Genomic DNA, 15,785 nt, shown 5'->3' on the forward strand with positions numbered 1-15,785 from the left:
GCTTTCTTTCCCTTTAAACAACACAACTTTTGCCCATAAAACTGGCATGATTTTCTTGGTAGTGCCAGGGTAAATTAGCACTACTTGGGGAGTGATTGAGCAAGATGTACCCAGTCATAAAAATACTCAAACTCTGACTCAGAAATTCCACTTCTGGGAATCTTCTAAGGACATACCTTTAAATACATAAGAGAATGCATGCATGAAAGTTGCATTAGAACCTCCAGGATTGGAGGGAATATTTATTAAATTCTGGCACTTATACATTAACAGTTTTGATGGGTTTCAAGACCATGTAATAACATGGACAGTACTTCTGATAAAAAGCATAACATTGTATATATAATATGATTACAACCATGTTAAGTAAATACATACATCTAGGAATTTCAGAAGATAGGACTTACATATAAGAGCTCTTTTAACCTCCGACTTGTTAAATTCTGCATTTATGTAAAGCTGGTTCTGAAGGCCCATAGTTTACCGTGTAAGTGAGAGGTCTCTATACCTTGTTTGTATACCATTGTCTTTCCTGTTTGGCTTTAGGAATTCCAGGGTTAGTCAAATTCTGCAGAATGGGATGGCCATGGGTTAGTCAAATTCTGCAGAATAGTGAAGACATACCCTCTGTACTCAAGGAAGTTTTATATGAGATTTAAGACAAGTACATAAGCCCTGGTTTGTGATTTTTCTCCAGTAATATGACAATTTGGGCTCCTTGGTGCCTGATGATTGAGGGGTTTTTTTGGTAATATAGATTTCTCACATTTACTCCTTGGAAATACTCATTTTCTTTTAAAAAATTTTAAATATTTATTTTTGAGAGAGCAAGAGAGAGCATGAGCAGGGAAGGGAACAGAGGGAGACACAGAATCTGAAGCAGGCTCCAGGCTCTGAGCTGTCAGCATAGAACCCAATGTGGGGCTCGAACTCATGAACTATGAGATCATGACCTGAGCCGAAGTTGGACGCTTAAGTGACTGAGCCACTCAGGCACTCTGGAAATACTGTTTTAACTCCCAAGATTTATTTATTTTTACTTTCTTAAAGTTTACTTATTTATTTTAATAGAGCAAGCAGGGGAGGGGCAGAATCCAAACAGGCTCCTCACTGTCAGCACAAAGCCCCATGTGGGGCTCAAACTCGTGAACCGTGAGATCATGACCTGAGCTGAAACCAAGCATTGAACACTTAAATGACTGAGCCACCCAGGCACCCCTTAACTCCCAAGATTTGAATTGGCTTTGGTAAACTCAAAAAACAGGCTCCAGAACAGCAACCTCTCCGGTTTCGATTGACAATAAGCCTCATTTCTTTATAAGTGGTAATTCTTAAAGAATACTTTGAACAGCCATTGCATAGATTGCTACCTCAGTCTTGGTTCAACAGATCCTAGGGGATATGTGATAGAAGGAAGAGTAATTACTAAACAGCTGGGCACAGGACTGTGGCTCAGGCTTTATTTCTTTGGTAAATACCCTGGGTCCTATTTCTGAAGTAATTTCCCTACCCCTTCCACCCCTACCCAGGGTTGCTGACCAAAGTCTTCATTTGCCAGATCTTTTGTCTGCATTGATACAGCAAGCAAGCTGTTTTTGCTTGGTGCATTAATATTTGTTACTCTGAATTTTTACTTTTTTGCCTCTTTCTTCTTTCCTGTGAGGAATAACCTATTTTAAATTCAGGTACCTATAATGGGCCAGCCTGTGCCCAGCTAGCTGGTACTTTGCTCAAGATTGAGGCCCCATGCACGGCAGATGTGCAGTGTGGTATTGTATTTACACTCAGAATTTCATGCTATTCTCTGATTTTTCTTTTATTTTTTTACATTAGTTCTTTTTTTTTTTTTTTTTTTTAACACTTATTTTTGAGAGAGTGAGCAAGTGGCGGAGGGCAGAGAGAGGGAGACAGGATCCGAAGCAGGCTCTATACTCAGTGCAAAGCCCACTGTGGAGCTTGAACTCACAAACCATGAGATCATGACATGAGCCAAAATCATGAGTCAGCTGCTTAACCAACTGAGCCACCCAGATGCCCCTGTTCTCTGATTTTTCATATCAAACATTATTTGGTACCTAATGGATTTTTGAGCTGTGTTTGTGGCTGACCTTGGCCTTAGAATGTTTAACAATTTATTCCCTAGGAAAGATGACATTTTTATGTTCCAGTTACATTTGGTCAAAGAGGTTATATGTTAAAGCTCTGATCAGTTCTTTGAAAGTACTGCATTACTCTTAAAGAAAATATTGCCTTAAAAATAATGTTAAATTGGGGCGCCTGGATGGCTCAGGTGGTTAAGCATTGAACTTTGGCTCAGGTCATGATCTCACAGTTAGTGAGTTCAACCCCTGCGTAAGGCTCTCTGCCATCAGCACAGAGCCCACTTCAGATCCACTGTCCCCACTCCCCTCTGTCCCTCCCCTGCTTGCGCACGTGCTCTCTTTCTGTTTCTCTCAAAATAAATAAGGAAACATTAAAAAAATATGTTAAGTTTATGGGGTGCCTGGGTGGCTCATTTGGGTAAGAGTCCAATTCTTGGTTTTGGCTTGGCTAATGATCTCCTGGTTTGTGAGTTCGAGCCCTGCATTAGGCTCTGCCTTGTCAGTGGGGATTGGGATTCTCTCTCTTCCTTTCTCTCTCTGTACCCCCTCACACCTGTGCTCTCTATCTCTCAAAATAAATAAATAAACTTTTAAAAATATGTTACATTTATATATGGAAGAATGCCTGGTTTCAAAGTGAAAAAAAAAAAGCTTACTCAAGGAATGACATTTTGCTATGCGAGAGGATAGAAATTTTCTTTTCCTTTGTTTTCTTTAAGAAATATTAGAATAGGAAAAATAAGCAAGAGGGTTTTAACAGGAATGCTGAGTATCTGAAATTTATAGAGGCGAAATTTTCTTGGTAATGCTCAATGTACTTTTCAATATATATCAATGATTTTGGGGGGACTAAACTTTTTAAGTGTGTTTCGCTGGATTTTGATATTCTTTCTCGTGGGAACTACAAAACTGTAGATTTCTCATCAGTTTTAGGTAGCAATAAATTGTGATACGCCAGAGTTATGTGAGTGTTTAGCATTATGTCACAGGAACAATAGGAAAATACTTTGTAAACCATTGTTGACTGGATTAATTTAAACATGGTAAGTTTAACAAAACATAATACTTCAGTTTGTCTGTATCCCCAACTGTTATTTAATAATTCAAAATAGACTGAGCAAGTGTTCTTTCCTTTAGCCTCCTGTCCCCCTTCCTACCTAGTCCAAGAAAAGAGGGGGTAGAGGATCCATGTAAATTAATGACTAATTCAGTATTTTGCAGTACGCTGTAAAACTGTTAGGTGTTGCTTCAGTTGTGACCACAATGGAAAAGCAAAGTAGTGGCTACCCTTCCCAACTTGTAATACTCCTTTCAGTATGTTTTAGATACTTTATTGGCCCATCAAATTTATCATAAACTTTTATTTTGGGGAAGTTAGCTTTGTTTGGTCTTTAATCATGGTATAGAATCTATATTAGATAATCATGATGGAGCTGTGTGCTGTATTTATTCATTCATTCATTCATTCATTCATTCATTTATTTATTTAACATTTATTCATTTTTGAGACAGAGACAGAGCATGAATGGGGGGAAGGTCAGAGAGAGAGGGAGACACAGAATCCGAAACAGGCTCCAGGCTCTGAGCTGTCAGCACAGAGCCCGACGCGGGGCTCGAACTCACGGACCGTGAATCATGACCTGAGCTGAAGTTGGACACCCAACTGACTGAGCCACCCAGGCGCTCCTATGTGCTGTATTTAAATAAGATTGTGAATTCTAAGAATGATGAAAGCCGTGAGCAGCGAATTCTGGAAAACTATGCATGTGCTTCCAAAGACTAGTCTCTGTATTACTCAGTATCTTTTAACAGACAGTAAAGGATTTTTCCATTAAGTTGTGTGCAATTAACAATCCAGCCCTCCTGAGGCAAAGGTTCAAGGTCCCATGAAATGGCTTTAGAGAATGTTCCTTGAAAGAAAGAAGTGAACTCCCTCCCCCAATATTTTGGAGCCCAGTTTGAGAACTACTGTCTTTTCTGATGTACAGTTTGTTTAGTTTATTTTTATTTATTTATTTATTTATTTATTTATTTATTTATTTATTTATATTTTGGTTAAGGCGTTCAGTGGGAGTTGGATGCATTCTGTCAGTGCTTAGAGGATTATGAAGGGAAGTACTATCTTCTGCCTCCACGTGTATTCACACCCTCCTAGTCTTGGCACTTTTTCTACTTTAACAGCCATGGAAGTAGTTTCTACATACTTATAGATTCGTATGGCTTTGTATGTGATGTGGTGTGTCTGCTTTAATTCATCACAGTTATGTGTAGAGGTTTTATGTGGCACTGAAGAAAAACTGACCTAGTTTGAGAGAGAAAAATCTCTTTGAATAGATGCTGTCAGAATTATTTAATCTCATTTGTGTCATAATTGGGCCTGTGTGTGTGTGTTTTAAAAAAAAAAAATACTTATTTATTTTTGAGAGAAAGAGAGGCAGAGAGATAGGGAGACACAGAATCTGAAGCAGTCTCCAGGCTTTGAGCTGTCAGCACAGAGCCTGACGCGGGGCTCGAACTCACAAACCATGAATGAGATATAATGACCTGAGCCGAAGTCATATGCTTAACTGACTGAGCCACCCAAGTGCCCCAAGTGTGTGTGTTTTTTTAATGCTAGGCACACTTTATCATTAAAAAAAAATATGTTTTTATTAAGTAGTCTCTATGCTCAGTGTGGGGCTCGAACTCACAACCCCAAGATCAAGAGTTGCATGCTCTATAGACTGAGCCAGCCAGGCACCTCTGGGCCTAGGTTTTTTATTTTTGTTTGCTTTGAACAAGGAAAGTGCAGATCCAGGAGACTCTTAACCTAATTCTCATCCTAATGCTACCACTATCTCACTGTGGGGCTTCAAAAGTCATTACAGCTCCATTATTTCATTTGGAAAAAACAAAGACTTCATTATATATATATGTAATACTTTGCTGGAGTTGCTAGTCATTTCTGTAATGGTTCAGTGAAGAAGGTGGTTTTAAGATGTTCTCCGGAAGCTTTTACATTCTTTTTTTTTTTTTTTTTTTTTTTTTTTTTGATTAAAAAAATTTTTTTTTTAAATTTTTGAGAGAGCGCGCACACACACACACACACACACAAGCACGCACGCGTGCGTGCGTAGGGGAGGGGCATAGAGAGAGGGAGGCACAGAATCTGAAGCAGGCTCCAGTCTCTGAGCTGTCAGCACTGAGCCTGATGAGAGGCTCAAACCCACCAGCCCACCAGCCGGGAGATAAAGACCTAAGCCTAAGCTTTTACATTCTTAAAGAAACAGTGAATTTATTTACTGTATACTTGAACTCCTCTAAAGGTATCATGGGAATGGTCTTTCAAGGATTAGTCTATTTTAATTCCTCTGGCCTTTTGTAAAGGAAGAAGAGCTTTTAACTATTCTAATAAAAGTGGACTCCTGGGGTGCCAGGGTGGCTCAGTCAGTTAAGCATCCGACTTCAGCTCAGGTCATGATCTCACAGCTTGTGGGTTCTAGCCCCACATCGGGCTCTATGCTGACAGCTCAAAGCCTGGAGCCTGCTTCGAATTCTGTGTCTTTTCTCTCTGCCCCTCCACCACTCACCCTCTGTCTCTCTCTCAAAAATAAATAAAAGTTAAAAAAAATTTTTTTTAAGTGGACTCCTTTTTGGAGTGCATTCCTGTACCTTTAACATAGCAGAAAGAAACTTAGGAAATGACTTATTTCCTAGTCTGTTTCGATAGGCAATGCCATACACTGAGTGACAAGTTAAAAAATAAGCATCTGTCTTTGATTTTAGGCCTCCTATTAGCACTAAGCCTATTATTAGCACAAAGAGAAATCTCATCCTTTTCCTCTATTCTGACCCCATATTGCCATTTGATTCCTCATTGATCAAATTCACTCCTCCATAGTCTAGAGTTAGTTACTATGACTCTTTCAACTTTGGGATTTATCCAAGCACTTTTTTTTTTCTAAACAAAGTTAAATTCTCTTCCATGGCTCTATTTTGGGATTGTACACTGTGTTTAAAGGTGAGGGTTTTTCCAGCTTTGTTTGAGCTGAAAACAGAAGTTAGAGTCTAAAAGGAATACTGGAATTATTTGAAAACAGAATTTTGGCTTTTGTTTGGAGGAAAGTTGTGCAAGTTTTAATTGATTCATTGTTATATGTCACTTTCTTCCTGGAAAGGATTAAGGTGGCAGGTATGTACAAAGACTTTATCACAACCATGCTTTGTGAAGGAGTTGCTAAGGTTCACTTTGTCACCTTCCAGTTACTCCTTCACCATGAACTTCTGGCTCTGCCCTACTCACCCACTGTAGTTCTTACAACAGAGTCACCAAGGATCTCCATTGCTAACTGGACACAGTTATTCATTGACCTTGCCATAGGGTCTAAAAGTGACTGTTCTTTTATGAACATTCTTCCTGTTTATAATAGTAATATATGTAATATATGTTCATTGTGAAATTTTGGAAAATGACATCTGTAATCTCCATCCAGAAAATGTTTTTCTCATTGAAATGGTTCTGTGGCAACTGCCTTGTTCCTTTCCTCCTATTTTTCTTGACCATACCTGTGTCAGTCTGCCTACTAGATATCTGTTTTACAGGCAACACTTTTTTAAAACCCAACTGTCTCTCTTCCCTGCTCCAAATCTGCTTAGCCACCTTTTTTCACCATCTCACTGTAAGGTACCACTGTTCATCCAGTTGATGAAGCCATAAGATGAGGACCCATCCTTGACACCTGTCCCTCAACCTCCATTTATAATCAGCAGCTAAAGTTCCTGTCTGTTGTTGCTTATTAATTAATTTACTTGTTGTCTCTCCACTCCCAGCACCTTAGCTAGACTGATTATTCTTAACCTACCTCAGTTTCCCAAAAGCATCATCTACTTTTGAACCTCTTAGGACTTGTGTATCTTCCTTTAGGGCTTAGCTTAGAAGGTCAGGGCTTCTCTGACCTATTTCTACACCCTCAAGACTGAGCTTGGTGCTTGTGGTTCCCTTATGTCCCTTCATACACCCCTTCCTTCTGTATGTTGTCCCCCTGCTTAGATTCTCTCAGCACCCATACTATCTTTATAAACACACATCATATTCCATTGTAATTGTTTATTGACTTCTCTGTCTCTGTAAGGGCAGTGACTATGTCTTATTCATAATTGCACTGGTAATATCCAGCCCAGAGTGTTTAGTAAATTTCTGATGATAAATGGATAGTAGGAAATGGGTGGTGGTTAGTGTGAAAAAAAAAATTAGAAGCTGTTATGTTAGTTTTAGGATTCTGGCTGCTTTAAAATTTGCATCTTAAGTGATGTGATTGGCCTTCTGTCTATCTGGTCCAGTAGTAATGGTTCTGTGCATAAGCTTCCAAAGTGTGAGAAGTATGGTAGGGCAAAGCAGGAATGAAGCTGATAACTTGGCTGGGTGGGCTCTACCTTGCATTCCATTGATAAAGAGGTTAGGCTTTCCTATATGTACCCGTAGTGGAGCAGAGATCAGATGGCTGCTGAAAGTAGGGCAGTTGTGCCAGAGATAAAGAGAAGAGCATTTTAGAGACTTGGTGGTTGGATATGGGGGTCAGGGAGGAGGAATCTTTAAGTGACTCAACTTTCTGGCTTGGTTGGCTAGGTACTTGCTGCTTTCATTAACTAGTTGTTTTGATTTTTTAGATTCTTTTTGACATCCAGATATATCTACTAAGCAGGCAATAGGATATGAAGTTTGGGAGAGCATGCCACTGGAGAGTCATCAGTATGTGGTTGTTAGAACTATAAGACAGCACTTAGATGTATAGCCTAAGATTAATAACGGTCTAGAAAAATAAGGAACTCTGAGGAACATGGACTTAAAAGGGGGGAAGAAGAGAAAAGAGCTGGGAAAAAGTATTGTCAAAGAAACTGAGGAGTTTGAGTTCTAGGGGAAATTTGGCAATAAAAGACCATTGGCCTGTTTTGTGCTTTAAATGGAATAACAACAAAATGGTTCTGTCTTTACCCAGCTGTTCAAATAGATGCTTCAGTGTGGACTGTCTGCAAGGCTTTTTTGGGCAGGTCCACTTCACCCCTCTTGGTGTCCCAGCACCCCAGCCCAAATCTGGGACCCCACTGATACTCGTACATCGGATCTAACACATGACCTTTAATCCCTTCCAAATTAAATCTAAAGGTTGAAAACAGATCTCAGAAACTCTGGATCTATTCCCAGAAATTCTGATTCATTGTACCCAGGGATCTTAATTTTTTACAAGGATATTTCTGAATGTCTATGGAACACTCGTGTAGGTAGGTGCTATAGCCCAGCATTTTATTTAATTGCAAGAGAGCAAGACTTTCTTATGGTGAACTTCAAAGTACAATTGTGATGAAGAGATTGGCAACCATGGAAACCTGGCTGAATCTTTCCACAGTGCCTGTGTTTGGGGGGGGGGGGGGTGGGGGTGGGGGGGAGGGAAAGCGCCACCATCTGGTGTAATCTGTTGGAGATGTAAAGTTTCTGCCTTTCGGGTTTTTGGGGGAGAGCTCCTGGTGCCCTGCATCATATCCTCGTGGTCTACCACTGATTTCAACGCAAATTCAGATTTCCGTAGTTTCTCACTTGAACTTACTACTCTTGCCACCACTCTTCTGTTTTCTGCCTCAGGACATTCAAACCCAGCAAAGGAAGGAGGTTGGTTAATATCCTGGGCCACCTTTAATTAGGGGACAAGAGCCCATGCCTCATCATTGTGCTTCCTCCAGGGGTCCCACAGACTTGTCCGCTACCCTCCAGCAGTCACCCTGATGATGTCGAATGGCTTTTCTCCTTCCTTGATTGTACCTTTCCTCACTTCTATTCCCTGGGATCATCTCCTATTTTAGTCCTGCTAAAGCCCTATTAGCAGTGTGTCACTTGAGTTGACTTTATAGGTTAATAAGTGCAAACAAAAGCCTTCTGTAACTACATTTAGTTTCTTCTTAATGTCCCTGTCTATCAATAATAGCACCTAAAATAATGTGTGTGGGAGGAAGGCGAAGAGAACATATTGTGCAATGCAGAATGGCACACACATTGCTGAAGTTTAAATTTATTCACACTCTGTAATGAGATCATTATGTGAGAATTTATTGGATTTTTCAGCAACCTCCATTTCTCTCCCTTCACTTAGAAGGACTGAAGGGAATTTGAAAAACCAGAAAATTGTTGACCAAGTTAGCACTAGATATACCTCTTTTTATTCATTTGTCATTTATTCATTTATCTATTTTATTCATATGTATTCATCTTGTTTTGAAGAATTCTGGGTGGGTCTGTTTATAAGACTAAATTATATAATATAATGATAGAAAGCTATTAAAAATGCTGTAATGCAGGAAGGGGGCACATCACAGATTTAGGATAGAAATTGCCAAAGATAGTCAAGAAACCATTCTGGTCTATTTCAGGATAATTTTGAAAAGGTACTTTGTCTTAAATGCAAGACTTCTCTTTACTTAGCTAGAAGATATTCATATTCCTGTTTCTTCTTTTAGCTGAGCCTAGACTCAAGGAATTAAGAGTTGAAAGGTGAATTTGTTCTGGATGATCACTTTTCATCCTTGACAATTAGAAGTAGTATCTGAAAGCAGTTATCATAGAGGCTGACACATTGCAGGCACTAAATGTTTTAAGGTAAATGATAAAGGTATATGTTGAGTTGCCAAACTATGTGTGTCTTAAACTGGTGTCCCCACGATTAAGAGTGGGGAAACTCTATTTGCCTAGCCGTGAGGGGCTCGTACCACCAACCTGTGACTGCAGACGTTTATTTTAGTTTGTAGGTTTATTTTGTAGGAGACCAGGCATCCCTACAAAACACTTTTTCTCAATACACAGTGTTCTGTGTAACAGTGGATATTTTGTTGTAAAATTGATGAGATCATTAGATAATTTAGTATTCCAACTCCTCAGTTAACATTTCAAGTCAGACCCAGAGAGGAAGTGACTTTTCCGAGGTACACTCACCATGTTTAGCTAGTTAATGATATAGCAACGACTAGAACACAGATCTCTGCATGTAATCCTCTTTCTAAGATGGCTCCCATCTCCAGCCCTGGTCAGGGGACAAAACAAGGCATTGTTTTTTCTGCAGTAGTTCAAAATGGTTTTTAGACTTAATAAGGATTATGTGTTCTGTGTTTGATTTAAGGTATGTGGAGAAAATTAACAGTTAAGAGCTTATACAAATAGATTATTTAGAAAGTCAGGACTAGTAGATGGGCAAAGTACATAAGCAAACAAGTGAAAAATTATAAACATCTATAAGTATTCAACAGTATGGGACCAGCTTAGAAAGCAGGTACAACATTTTGATAGACTGGTTTGCAACCAATAAAAAGCTGTGGTGACTTAGAAATCATATCAGTCTACTGGAGATTCTGGACTGTTCTTTATCCTTTCCTTTTATACTGTGCCTTATACTTGGAAGTCTTCAGTACTTTACATTAAAAAAATACATTTAAAGGACTAATTTCACATATAGAATGTTAACTAATGTCAGCTTCTGAAATTCACTGTCTATTCAGTCTGAAATTCTCCAGTTTATCTTCTGGCCTATATACCATGGAAAGTGGTTGTTTTGCTCTTGTTAGTCTTGATGTCACATTAAAAACTAGCTGAAATAAGAGTTGGTACGGTTAAGATTTAATGAACTGACACAGTGTTTCTGTTACTTGCTAGAACCATCTGAGTGTATGTTAAAAAACTTTTCTAAAAACAAAATTACCACCTTAATCAAATATGTCTTTCTTTCCTGTAGAGCCTCTGTTATGCACCTAAAGCCATACTGGAAACTCCAGAAGAAAGAGCGACCTCTGGAAATCAGCAGGGAAACTTTGAGAACTCCTATGAGCCACCACGAAGCTATAAATGATGAAAAATGCAAAGCTAGCTACATGAAACCAAGTGTCTTTCCTTCACCCTCTCTTGGTAAAGCATCATCTCGAAAGCCTCTTGGGATTCTTTCTCCAAATGTTCTGTGCAGTATGAGTGGGAAGAGTCCGATAGAGAGCAGCTTGAATGTTAAAACCAAGAAGAATGCACCGTCTGCAACAATCCACCAGGGTGAAGAAGGGGAAGGGCCGCTTGATATCTGGGCTGTTGTGAAACCGGGAAATACCAAGGAGAAAATTGCATTCTTTGCAGCCCACCAGTGTAGCAATAGGATAGGATCTATGAAAATAAAAAGCTCCTGGGATATTGATGGGAGAGCTACTAAAAGAAGGAAAAAATCAGGAGATCTTAAAAAAGCCAAGATACAGTTGGAAAGGATGAGGGAAGTCAACAGCAGGTGCTACCAGCCTGAGCCCTTTGCGTGTGGCATTGAGCACTGTTCTGTGCATTATGTGAGTGACAGTGGGGATGGCGTCTATGCCGGGAGGCCTCTGTCAGTCATACAGATGGTTGCCTTCCTCGAGCAAAGAGCCAGTGCCCTGCTAGCTACATGTACGAAAAACTGCACTAACTCACCTGCTGTGGTGAAGTTTCCTGGGCAATCCAGAAGTGTGCCCCCAGCCTCCGAGCCCTTTTCTGCCCCAGGAGCTTGTGAAGAATCCACGGAAAGGGGAAATTCTGAGGTTGGTGAACCACAGAGTGAGCCAGTCCGTGTCCTTGACATGGTAGCCAGGCTGGAGTCTGAGTGCCTGAAGCGGCAGAGCCAGCGTGAGCCTGGGAGCCTCTCGAGGAATAACAGCTTCCGTCGAAATGTGGGCCGCGTGTTGCTTGCAAATGGCACTCAGGCTAATGAAGGCAAAACAAACAAAGGGGCCTTGGAGGCACCAGACACTCAGGTGAATCCTGTGGGGTCTGTATCTGTGGACTGTGGCCCCTCAAGAGCTGACCATTGTTCTCCCAAGGGGGATGAGTCCTGGGACGGTGCTCCTCGGGGCTGTCCGTCGTTGCCAGCGAGTGTGAATTTCCTCATGGACAGTGCAGAATTTGAGCCAGATCAGCAAACTGCCCTGAAAAATGGCAATAAATATGATGTGGAGATGACAGAAGAACTTGTTGGGTCATCTTTTCCTGTTGGCACCTGCCCTCAAGCCATTGAATTGCCCACAGATGCTGTTGATTGTCTGAGTAGAGAGCTCGTGCCGCTTACTAGCCAAAATCCTGATCAGAGAAGAAAGGAATCTTTGTGCATTAGTATCACTGTGTCCAAGGTAGAGCAAGGCCAGCCTTCTAGTTTAAAGCCCTGTGAAGACCCACTTCCAGGGATGTTGTTTTTTTTGCCACCTGGTCAGCACCAGTCAGACTGTTCCCAGTTGAATGAAAGCACAAGGGAGTCTTCCGTTGCCGGCCACCTTCAGGATGCTGCTGAGGGTGACAGTACCACTGAGGAAAAAAGTGTTTCAGCTGATTCATTTGTCCTGCCAGCCTCTCCTGTGGAAAGTACATTACCGGTGCTTGAGGCATCCAGTTGGAAGAAGCAAGTGTCTCATGACTTTCTGGAGACCAGGTTTAAAATCCAGCAGCTTTTGGAGCCTCAGCAGTACATGGCTTTTCTGCCCCACCACCTCATGGTGAAAATCTTCAGGTTACTTCCCACCAAGAGCTTAGTGGCTCTTAAGTGTACCTGCTGCTATTTCAAGTTTATCATTGAATACTACAATATCAGGCCAGCAGATTCCCGCTGGGTGCGAGATCCACGATACAGAGAGGACCCTTGCAAGCAGTGCAAGAAAAAATACGTGAAAGGGGATGTGTCCCTGTGCCGGTGGCACCCCAAGCCCTATTGCCAGGCATTGCCCTACGGGCCAGGATACTGGATGTGCTGCCACCGGTCTCAGAAAGCCTTCCCTGGCTGTAAGCTGGGGCTTCATGACAATCACTGGGTCCCTGCGTGCCACAGCTTTAATCGGGCAATCCATAAGAAAGCGAAGGGGACTGAAACTGAAGAGGAATACTGAAGTCTACATGAGAGGCGACAGAAGGACTGGTTTTCTAGGATTGCAGAACCCCACCTAGAGCTGTAGAGCTACCATGCGAGTGAGTGTTGCCTCTCAGAGCCGTCACTGTAGGCGAATCCGTACGTATTCCATCAGGACTGCCATTGCTCAGGCAATTTTTAAACTCTTGCTTTACGAGCTGTACAAGGAAATCGGTCTCATTGTTTTATAGTGGCACCTCCCATTTGGTCCAGGGTGGTATCCCACGGTTTGATTCACTTGGCTGTGAATAACTATGCCTATTCTCCCAAATCAAATCCATCCTCAAACGACGAAGACTTGCCACCATCAAGGACATTCAGAAGAGTTCATTGCAGACTATGCAGGCGATCCCCAAAAAGGGGTTTCAGAAATGTTTTCAAGCACTGGCACCATATTTGAAATAAGTGAATAGTGTCCTCTGGAAAGAATATCAGCACTCTCGGATGAAAAGTATGCTTACAAAGGAAAAGTCAGGCACCTTACCTTAGCCCTTGTATGCTTGATCTGTGAGATTGAGGTTTGTGGTTGGAGATGGATTTCATGCCCTGTGGTGTTTACAGTGTATATAATGGTTGTGTTTTCATAGGGCTGTGAAAGTGCACATTAAACCCGAGCGCCTTTACCTTAGATGAGTGCTTTTGACCCCTCTGTAAATAACACTATTAAATCCAGTTGTATAGCGCGGATAGCTGACTGAAGAGAATCCCCACAATGCAGCTAGGATAGTGTTGCGGCTACAATTGTGTGGGTTTTTGTTTTGTTTTGTTTTTTGTTTTTTTTTTGGTCTCATCTTAAATTTGTACATCCTGTATAAAATATGAATGTTTCCCAAATAAACTATGAATGTTTCCTGTATAATATATGAATGTTTCTGAGAAGAAACTCTAAATAGTTAAGAGGTTAACCTGTTGAAGATACCAAATAATGGTTTAACTGGACAACCTTAAAATTAGTATAGAGAAAAATCCTTTGTTATATTTTAGTGATCCATCAAGAATGAGAGAATATTATATAGTCAGATTATAACATTCTTGTCTACTTTACTCTTTCTGTCTGGTTATGAATTTTTTTTTTAACTTCAATAAAAACATGCATCTTAAATGGGACCTGAGTTTTGCAGATTTCTTTTCCTCCCTTTTTGAGGTAATATTGGAGAATTATGTTGTGAATTGAATCGTTAAGAGTTTAAGGTTTTTTTAGTTGTTAGGAGAAGCAGGGAGAGAAAATTGTTTTTCTGCCACGGAAAAGAGACCACCTTCACTTAACATTATGAACTTACATTTTTGCAACACTTGAACGCTTATTTTGAATTTGTTCTACCCAACACCCACCCACTGTATCTCCTGTTGGAGAAGGTATTATCTAGAATGTTCTCACCGCTTGTCTAGGCATAACTAATCGTTACTAAGTCAGTGAGGATACATTCAGGTCTATGGTCATGTAATGCTGGGTGCGGCTGGAAGGTATCAGACCCCAGAAAGCTCTGTGGAGGACCTAAAAACTAGTCTTAAAATCAGGCACCCACCAGAAACCCTTGTAACTGCTGTCACCTCCAGAGAGTGGCTGATGGGGAAGTGATTGAGTAAAGGCCTCCATGGCTCTGAAGGAGAGAGCTGTAAAGGTTGAGTAGGCTTTGGCTCAGTCAGCAGAGTGGGACAGGACTGGAGCCAGGTGGAGCCAGGGTCACCTGTGGCTGAGGTGATGGGTGGGTGGCCCTGGAGCTGTTTCCACACTGGAATCTGCCTTGGCCTGTTCTGCCCCTTATCGGTAGGCAAGCTGCTCCTCTCCAAAGAGGCAGTACTAAAACTGAAAAGTGTCTCTCAATGCTGAATGAGTCTGTCCCTGGCAGGAAACGACAGTGACACCTCTGACACGCTAGGCCAGAGCCCGAGACTCACTGATGCGTCTGTGATACAGAGGACAAGGAGAGGCTGAGAGAGCTTCCCTTTCCTTGATGGGCTCTGTGCCCTTCCTCTGGTCTTGCCCCAGTGGAGGTATGCTGGAAATGCTTTTCAACCTGAGCGCCCTGGGCTGAAGTCTCCAGTGCTCGTCCTCCTCCCCTGGCCATCTCTTCATACCTTCCAGATTGCGTTGTCATGGCTTGTGATTTAGGATCAAAGCAGATCTGCACACACGGGATTTAGAGGACAGCTGGGTGTGTGGTAAGTGCCCAGAAAACGTAGCTCTCATTGTCGCTGGCTGTTGGTCCTCCATTTGCCCAGATGGACACGCAGGATAAATAAACCATTCTTTTGGTTGGTTTTCCCAAGTCAGCCATTCAGGATCTGGTTTTCACATGGGACGCAAAGCTGTACCTCAAGTTGACCGAGAGCAGAGGACAAGGTAAGAATACCCCAACCCCATCTTGGCATGTGATTCTTGGGGGCCTCAGAGATCACGGACGACCCCTTTTGAACTTTGTGGCAGGACCGAGTTCCCAGTGCTGTGTGAATGATGGGGGATTTTAGCAGGTTGCATCAGAGGCCACCCCCTCCCTGGTCTTGATTTAGAGGAGTGTAGCTTTCCCCTTAGGGGAAGGCACTGTGCTTCAGAGCCCCCTAGTGCCAAGCTGGAGGAAGCAGCCCACTTGAAATTTCTTGCCACAGTGCAGCACTAGCCACCTTCCTGCACTGCTCCAGAACCTTAGACTCCTAAGAAAGGGAAACAACAGTGTGGGCACCAGGACCCTAGCTTCCTCCACTGCCACGGGGACACAGATTGAGAAGACTTACACCTTTCAGCTTTTGCTCAGAGGCTCTGATG

General features: G+C 41.7%; 1 protein-coding gene across 9 annotated transcripts in view; it reads left to right on the plus strand.

Moving 5' to 3' along the window:
• FBXO34 (F-box protein 34) overlaps nt 1-14,128 on the plus strand; it is an 88,077-nt gene extending 73,949 nt beyond the window's left edge. For all 9 annotated transcript variants that reach the window (XM_060619888.3, XM_078448228.2, XM_060619891.3 and 6 more), the window contains one exon: nt 10,853-14,128. In XM_060619888.3, coding sequence (XP_060475871.1) covers nt 10,853-13,001 — 2,149 coding nt within the window. In that variant the 3' untranslated portion in view covers nt 13,002-14,128. The remainder of the gene's footprint in view (nt 1-10,852) is intronic.
• The last annotated feature ends 1,657 nt before the right edge of the window (nt 14,129-15,785 follow it).

Source organism: Panthera onca, chromosome B3, assembly GCF_046562875.1.
Source record: "Panthera onca isolate mPanOnc1 chromosome B3, mPanOnc1 haplotype 2, whole genome shotgun sequence".
In the NCBI taxonomy this organism is placed as follows: Eukaryota; Metazoa; Chordata; class Mammalia; order Carnivora; family Felidae; genus Panthera; species Panthera onca.